Source organism: Bos taurus, chromosome 11 (assembly GCF_002263795.3).
Source record: "Bos taurus isolate L1 Dominette 01449 registration number 42190680 breed Hereford chromosome 11, ARS-UCD2.0, whole genome shotgun sequence".
Taxonomy (NCBI): domain Eukaryota; kingdom Metazoa; phylum Chordata; class Mammalia; order Artiodactyla; family Bovidae; genus Bos; species Bos taurus.
In genome coordinates this window covers 60,445,819-60,454,752 of record NC_037338.1, presented here as the reverse complement: position 1 = coordinate 60,454,752, position 8,934 = coordinate 60,445,819, and the positions used below count along the sequence as shown (strand labels likewise).

At 45.1% G+C, this 8,934-nt stretch overlaps 1 protein-coding gene across 3 annotated transcripts in view; it reads left to right on the top strand.

Annotated features, from left to right (window-relative positions):
* The first annotated feature begins 5,064 nt into the window (after positions 1–5,064).
* FAM161A (FAM161 centrosomal protein A) overlaps positions 5,065–8,934 on the top strand; it is a 28,832-nt gene continuing 24,962 nt past the window's right edge. For 2 of the 3 annotated variants that reach the window (XM_005212826.5, XM_005212825.5), the window contains exon 1: positions 5,065–5,344. In XM_005212826.5, the coding sequence (XP_005212883.1) occupies positions 5,150–5,344 (195 nt within the window). In that variant the 5' untranslated portion in view covers positions 5,065–5,149. Of the gene's footprint in view, positions 5,345–5,366; positions 5,467–8,934 lie in introns of those variants that run through there. The other variant, XM_010810109.4, reaches the window with a different exon arrangement.

Below are 8,934 nucleotides of genomic sequence, written 5' to 3'. Positions count from 1 at the left end.
CTCCACCATGACCCATCCGTTTTGGGTGACCCTGCACAACATGGCTCATAGTTTCATTGAGTTAGACAAGGCTGTGGTCCATGTGATCAGATTGCTTAGTTTCCTGTGATTGTGGTTTTCATCTGTCTGCCCTCTCTGATGGAGAAGGGTAAGAGGCTTATGGAAGCTTCCTGATGAGAGAGACTGACTGAGGGGGAAATTGGGTCTTGTTCTGATAGGCAGAGCCCTGCTCGGTAAATCTTTAATCCAATTTTCTATTGATGGTTGGGGCTGTGTTCCCTCCCTGTTATTTACTTGGGCCAAACTATGGTGGAGGTAATGAAGATAATGGCGACCTCCTTCAAAAGGTCCCTTGCATGCACTGCTGCACTCAGTGCCCCCAGCCCTGCAGCAGGCCACCACAAACCCATGCCTCTGCTGGAGACTCCTGGACATTTATGGGAAAGTCTGAGTCAGTCTCTTGTGGGGGTCACTGCTCCTTTCTCCTGGGCCCTGGTGCACACAAGATTCTGTTTGTGCCTGCCAAGAGTTTGTTTCCCAGTCCTGTGTAAGTTCTGGCTGCTCTATGGTGGGTTTAATGGCGGCCTCCCCCAAGAGGGCTTATGCCATACCCAAGTCTGCTGCACCCAGAGCCCCTGTCCCTGAGGCAGTCCACTGCTGAGGTATGGGCAGACCCATACCTCTGCAGGAGACAAACACAGTTCTGTCTCAGTCTCTGTGGGTTCTCTGGGTCCTGGTGCGCACAAGGTTTGTGTGAGGCCTCTGAGTGATTCTGGTGGGTATGGGGTTTGATTCTAAATGAGATTTTGCTCCCTGCTACCGTCTCGCTGGAGCTTCTCCTTTGTTCTTGGACATGGGGTATCTCCTCACAGTCACTCAAGCACCGAGCAGCTGCTGCTCCAGTGCCTACTGTGTTACTGGGGCTTCTCTGCCCTTGGACACGGGGTATCTTCTCACAGTTGCTCCCACACCACACAGCCGCTGCTCCCAAAACATATATGTACATATTACTAAATATGTATACTCTAAATATGTATATTACCAGGGCTTCCCTGGTAGCTCAGCTGGTAAAGAATATGGCTGCAGTGCAGGAGACCCTGGTTCGATTCCTGGGTTGGGAAGGTCTGCTGGAGAAGGGATAGGCTACCCACTCCAATATTCTTGGGCTTCCCTGGTGGCTCAGCTGGTAAAGAATCTGCCCCCAATGTGTGAGACCTGGGTTCCATCCCTGGGTTTGGGAAGATCCCCTGGAGAAGAGAATGGCTACCCACTCCAGTATTCTGGACTGGAGAATTCCATGGACTGTATGGGGGTCCTTCCATGGGGTCACAAAGAATCAGACAGGGTGGAGTGACTTTCACTTTCACATGGACATGTGTTCTCTGTAACTGTGCTCTTCAAATCGTCTACACCCCTCCATATATACATAACTATGTCAAAGACACATCCAGGAGTATTCATAGCTGCCTTATTCACAATGGCAAATGTGGCAGCCATCTAACTTAGCTGCTTAGATCTCCCTTAAAGACAGGCTCTGCTGTGAGGACTGCAGACAGTTGACACTACAGTGTACAGGGGCCTGTCAGTACTGCCTTGAAAGAGCTGATTGTAAAAATTTCAGGATATTTTCAAACTGGTTGTTAAACATAGCCATTCTTAAAAATTGTTTTGCTGAACTATAATTAAATAAATTACATTCAAAACAAAGATAATTTCTCAAAACTCTTCACTTCCTCTTCTGTTACTACATTTTCTTATACCTATGCTCTCGAGACCCCAGGGACGGGGAGCCTGGTGGGCTGCCGTCTATGGGGTCGCACAGAGTCAGACACGACTGAAGCGACTTAGCAGCAGCAGCAGCAGCATGCTCTCGAGACTATTACTCTATCTGTGTGGTGGGAAAACTGTGTAATGGTGTCCTATTGGGCATCTTTCCCCAAGTTCATGTTTGGTGATGTGACACTGGTAACTTGAAATTGGCTCTTGTAGTGGGGGAGACACCATGGAAATCAGCCTGTGCTACAAGTTGGACTTTAAAACTTAAAGCAATAAAGAAAATGTTAGTAATGCAGAAAAAACTTGTGTGTGGTATCTAAAGCTGTCACATTGTGAATAGCACAAAAATTTAGGAAAATTCTTCTAGTGTTAGAAAAGTATTCTAGCAAGGAAGTTGCTCACAACATTGGCAAACAAGTGAAATTCTAATATACATGTTGGTTGTTTTACTTTCATTTTAGTCATTAATACAAACAAAAATATCAACCAGCATTCATCAATCAGTTGCAACCATAGGTTGGCTATAGATATAAGAGTTCAGCAAAAACCAGTGAAAGTATTCTGGAAGAATCAATTGTGGGTGATTTACAGTAAAAAGTATGTATTATTTATAACTTGTGTGCTACAATTCTTTTTATTACTAAAATTTATAAGCATAATCACACACACACTTTCTCCCAGAGAGACCGTCATCAACCATTTACCAGCATACCACTGGCTAACAAACAGGCTTCAAGCGCAGCACTTTAGGGTTTTCCCAAGTATACCATCTGAGAACTAGCTTTTCAAAGACAGTGCTAGCCAATGATGAGATTGCCGGACTGGTAGTGTTTGGCCATGTCTCCTCTATGTGCAATCCTTGTGTTGGAGTTCTCTTTTTAACCAGTCGGAGACTTTTTCAGGCCTTCACTGTAGTTTCAGCCTCCTCCTACACAATTATTTTCCTTTCCCTCTCTCTTATCTAAGGTGTCAGAATATATCTTGTCCTGAAAACATTCCTATTCCTCTCCTTTTATCTTTCACAGAAACTTCCCCCAATAACTCTTTCACTTCTAACTCCTTCTTGGTGTCATCTTCCTGAAGGATCCAAACTGACAGCAAACAAATAGTAAATAAATGGAAACAACAGGTAAGTGAATAAACTTAAGAAAGTGATACAGACAATGTTAACGATGCAGATTGGGATTCCTTTGTGGCTCAGCAGTAAAGAATTCGCCTGCAATGCAGGAGATGCAGGAGTTAAGGGTTCAATCCCTGGGTGGGGAAGATCCCCTGGAGGAGGGCATGGCTACCACTCCAGTATTCTTGCCTGGAGAATCCATGGACAGAGGAGCCTGGTAGGCTACAGTCCATGAGGTGGCAAAGAGTTGGACACAACTGAAGTGACTGAGTACAGCACAATGGTGCTGATTAAATGTAAGAGTATATCTTGTCTGTAACTGTTACATTATGAATAGCACAAAATAAAGAGGAAAATTCTTCCAGTATTGGAAAACTATTATCTTAGCAAAGAATACTATTCAGCAATTAAAAAGGAACAGACCACCCCTATATACAACATGGACGAATCCCTAAAAACTGGTATGTTGATAAAAAGAAGTGAAGAGAAAAAGGACTATATGCAGTATGATTCCATTTATATGAAGTTCTAGAACAGTCAAGGAAATGTGAAATGGGGACCATTCAGGGAAGGGGCACAAAGGACATTTCTGGAATGACTGAAATGTTCTGTACCTTAATATGATTTACGAGTGTACACACTTGTCAAAAGGCATCCAACTACACATTTAAGATCTATTCATTGCACTGTATATATTTCAATACAAAGGTGCAAAAATAATTCTTCCTATGATGATTAAGATTTGTCATTTTCTTCTTGTAGATCTGTCCATTTCTGCTCTATATATTTTGAGGCTATATTATTAGATATCTGCAAACTTATGTATATATAACTGAATCACTTTGCTGTACATAAACTAACACAACATTGTAAATCAACTATTTTTCAATAAAAACAATTTAAAAGATAACTGCAAATTTAGAATATTGCTCACGAGTGGAAGCTTTTTTGCTCTTCTACATACACATACAATATGTCCTCCACACTTACTGCTTCTTTTCCACTCTCTTCTAATGTTCTATTATCAGTGTTTCAGCAAGCTGATTTGGGGTTGGGGTCAAATCACAAGAGGGTCACGTGCAGCCACAGAACTCGCTCCATGCAAACGCCTAGAAGTCCCTTCTGTGGTCATTTGCGGCGTCGGTACCTCAGGGGCTTCCAACTCTAGCTTTGGCTAAGAATCCAGCCAGTATCGTTCCAGTGGTCAAAGCAAATCCTCAGCCAAAACAAAGAGCAGCCTGCAGAAAGGTGAGGGAGTGGGGCGTTTCGCAAGTGTTTACATTCCTGACGGAAGAAGTACTTGGTTCAGACCTCAGAGAAGGGGTCTTGATATCGCGCGTTGCATACCCTAACTGCGTGGTGGCGACAGCAGGTTGTAGGGCCAGGAGTGGGAGGTGGCTGCGGCCTCAGCCTCAGGGAGTAGGGGTTTGTCTGACACTGCACCACGAAGCGACTCAGCCGCAGCAGCAGCAGCACCACGCCTGCTATTTTAAGGTTAGGCTTCTCAAACAGGCGCTTGGTGTAGTGGGAAGGCGTCATTTGAAGAGCCCAAATCCCAAGTGGGAGATGTTGGGGGTGAGGTGGAGATCAGGCTTGTTTGTGGCTACTGGTGGGCGTTCACGCCTTCCGATTCCCACCACTGTAAAGCGCAGGAACCCAAGCAGCAAATGTGCGAGTCACACACCTGCACTGTCAATCACTGGTGGGTGGTCCAGGCTCCACCTTCCTCCAAACTGGTCGATTTCCAGCTTTCAAGTCAGGGTAGAAGGTAACCCACGGCTTCCCATTCTCTGGTTCGCTGGAGAGCCATGTTAGGTCGCGGGATGCAAACGTTACCATTGTCCCGAGACCGCAACACAATAACACGTCCTGCTTTCTTCTGCCGCCGCCACCTCCTCCAAACATATTATTTCAATGAATAAAAAGCCCCACCACTACCACCACAAGTCGTTTCATTAGTGTAATGTGAGAAGTTTGCGTTTAGGGGGTGAAATGCGAAGAAGAGGGACCAGGTGCCCTATTCCGCAGACCAATCCTCTAAATCAGCAAAGACTCAAGACTGACTTCCACTAAGGGGCCCCGCGGCGGGCGCCGGTTTTAAGTGATGTTTGGCCCCTCGCGGCCCCTGTAGCGTCCCTAGTTACCGGGCCCCTAGTAACCACCACCCTAAGCAAAGAGCAATCGGGCGCCTGCGGCCACGCCGGCTTCCCCGCCCCGGGCCAGCGCGGGCGCTCAGGCCTCGGCGGCGCGGTGATGGCCGCTTCGCACCGAGCGGCGAAGTTGGCGGCCAGCAGTCTCCAAACCCCGGTCAATCCCAACACCAGAGCGCGGGTCGCCCAGTACGAACGCAAAGACCCCTTGAATTCCCTGTCGGCGGCGGCGGCGGCCATGGAGGAAGAGGAGGAAGAAGAAGAGAAAGAGGCGGCGGCACGGCTGGCGCGGGCGCCGGTAATGCAGGGGCGGGAAGTGGGGTGGGGCTGGGCGCTGGCTGCAATTGGAGGCTGATCGGCGACCCCCGCTGGTGAGGCGCGGGCTGGGAAATGCGCACCCTGTCCTGACCCTCCGTACAGGTGAGCCTGGCCCACCATGTCCTCTGGGCCCTCACGGAAAATACTCAAAACCGAGGGGTTGAAAAGTCTTTTAATTTTAACCAAAGAGATTGTTGTAGAAATTTCTTGGAGGGCATTTACGTTACGCTATTTCTAATGAAAAGTACAGAACTTTATTCTTATGCTCCAGCAACTGTTGGGAGTAGATATTTTCTTTTCTTTTTTTTTTCTTTTCTGTTTCTTTTCAACTTGAGGAAAACTGCTGTCCTACAGAGAATAATCCAAAAAATGCAAGTGAATCAGCTGTGTTATCAGGTGTGCTTTGTTGTCACTTCAATGTCTTGGTTATTAGTGCATCTTAATACAGTACATGAGAGATGATGTTTAAAACCAGCAGGAGTTTAGTGGGTAGATCAGAAACAGAGTTAAGCCTCCAGAGAAGCAAATTACTGAGGCTGCAGTGTTGCCACACTGCTCTTCAGAGTGGGGAGAAACAGCTTTTTCACGGATCAATTTTCAGTGTCAAGTGTTTTGGAAACACCTGTCTACCAGGTAGGGGGCCAAGTCTGCCATCTGCTCTATTCCCTTAAAAGATGAGAACTTTGAATTTTAACCAGCAATCTGCAGATATAAACCTTCTTAACCCCAGGTAAAAGATTCTTTTGTTATTTTTAATATTTATTTTATTTGGCTGTGCTGAGATTCAGTTGCCTCCATGCGACCTTTGTGTGGATTCTTTAGTTGTGGCGTGCAGAATCTACTTCCCTGACCAGGGACGGAACCCAAGGCCCTTGCATTGGAAGTGCAGAGTCTTAACCAACAGAGAAGTCCCCCCACATTCTTAATACTGTTTGCTCAAAGCATCTTAGATTCAAAACATGTGGTCTAGTGAAAGTCATTCAGTCGTGTCCGACTCTTTGCGACCCCCATGGACTATATAGTCCATGGAATTCTCCAGGCCAGAATACTGGAGTGGGCAGCCTTTCCCTTCTCCAGGGGATCTTGTGGTCTCGGGCTATTAGAAATCACTGGATATTTTGGAATTCTAATCTCTTTAATCTGCACTAGAAGTGTTAATGAGAAAATCTGTAGTAACACCTTTTATGGGCAGTATTTTACCAACAGATAAACTACTTGAGGTTATCTAGAGTAAAGCAGATTAAGACCCTGAACTTGAACCAGAATGAGTGACCTACAACCAAATTCACTTATGATAAAGCTTCAAATTTCAATACCCAATGGAGGAGGTAGACTGATGTTGAACATTGATTTGAATGAAGAGAAGAATTTGGAGTCCTGGGTTAGGATCTGTTCATTTGCTAGTTAACATTAAGACGTAACTTCTTTCAGTTTGTTTCCTTATCTATAAAAGAGCTTTAAAATAACTGTCTTTCTTGTCTCACTGGGCTATTATGAGAACCAAATGAGAGCATATGTGATAGCTAAAAGAGTTTGTATAAATTAGTAGTAATAACAACAGCTGCCAGTGGGGCTGTTATTTAAACACCTATCCGAAAGAGAACAAGACAACAAGAGATTAAGTTCTCTTCTGGCTTGCTGTAGTGGAAAAGTCAGTCATTTCTGTGGTTGCAGGTATACTTCCAGAGTACCCTGTAAAAATGCAAATTTGTATTAGAAACATTACCTTAGGAGAGATCAGTTTATCTAATAAACTAGTTTCTGAGGGACAGTATCTCACTAAAAAAGAAAAAAGGAAGCTAAGTTTAACTCTATTCTGAGACCACGGTACTTGAAGGAACCAAAAGCAAATTTGGATCAGCTGCCACTGTAGTAGTGGTAATGAACCCCCTGCCTGCCAGTGCAAGAGATGTGAGAGATGTGGATTTGATCCCTGAGTCAGGAAGTCCCTTGACGAAGGGAATGGAACCCATTCCAGTGTTCTCTCTAAGAAAATCCCATGGACAGAGGAGCCTGGCAGGCTACAGTCCATAGGGTCACAAAGAGTCTGACACGACTGAAGTGACTTAGCACACAGCACATGGTAGTAGACCTGATGGAGACACTGGGGTTGGCAGACGAAGCACTGGAAAGGCAAGAAAGAGAGTGCAGCAGCCAAGCTTTACCTTCCTCACAGTTTGGCTTGATATCTCACCTTGATTTTTAAATGCTAGTTTCTCTCAACTTTGTCGTCTGTAAAATGGAGTTAACTCAGCTTACCATAGCCATCACACAAAATTGATTACGGAGAACTAACTGTCATAGTTCAGTTCAGTTCAGTTGCTCAGTCATGTTCGACTCTTTCCAACCCCATGGACTGCAGCACACCAGGCCTCCCTGTCCATCACCAACTCCCATAGTCTACCCAAACTCATGTCCATTGAGTTTGTGATGCCATCCAACCATCCCATCCTCTGTCGTCCCCTTCTCCTCCAACCTTCAATCTTTCCCAGCATCAGGGTCTTTTCCAATGAGTCAGTTCTTTGCATCAGGTGGCCAAAGTATTGGAATTTCAACATCACTCCTTCCAGTGAACACTCAGGACTGACCTCCTCTAGGATGGACTGGTTGGATCTCCTTGCAGTCCAGGGGACTTTCAAAAGTCTTCTCCAACACCACAGTTCAAAAGCATAAATTCTTTGGCACTCAGCTTTCTTTACAGTCCAATTCTCACATCCATACATGACTACTGGAAAAACCATAGCCTTAACTAGATGTATCTTTGTTGGGTAAGTGATGTCTCTGCTTTTTAATATGCTGTCTAGGTTGGTCATAACGGTCCTTCCAAGGAGTAAGCGTCTTTTAATTTCTTGGCTGCAGTCATCATCTGCAGTGATTTTGGAGCCCAAAAAATTCACTGTCATAGTAGGCCCCTTTAAATCCTTTGGCTTGCCAAGCCACTCCCCGCAAGCCCTCATGGCTCCATATACACCCCTTACAGGACTCTGTGCCCATATAAGGGCATTAAGGCATATCCCTTGAATCTAGCCTCAGTTGGAGATATCAGTTCGTAGGTCTTGCTTTGTGGTTGATGATGATATGGGTAAAGGAATATTCTGTAATTCACAGTTAAAATTTCCTGGATTTTCCTAATGGGATGGCCTTCTCTTTTTCAGCACATTTTGAGCATTTATTAAGTGCCAGTAATGGACTATTTAGAAGTGAGTGCCAGCAGACACAGCTCATGTTGTCACAGTGCTTCCAGTCTGATAGGGAAGTTGGACAATAAAATATGAGCAGTCAAATGATTATAAGATAGGAAATGTTGGGAAAGAGGTGAGCAGGCTTCTATAATTAAAAATATGATAGGTAGGGACCGACTTCAATGAGTTAACATATAAGCCAATGCCTGATAGATGAGAAAGGCCAACCATTTTTGGAGACGGGGGTGGGGGTGGGGGTGAGAAAAGCATTCCAGGTAGAGGAAGCAGCATATGCAGAGGCCCAAAGATAGGAAGAGAAAGAGTTTTGTGTCATTAAGAATCTGAAAGACAGCCAACAGGACTGGAAAAGGTCGGAGAGGTAAGGAGG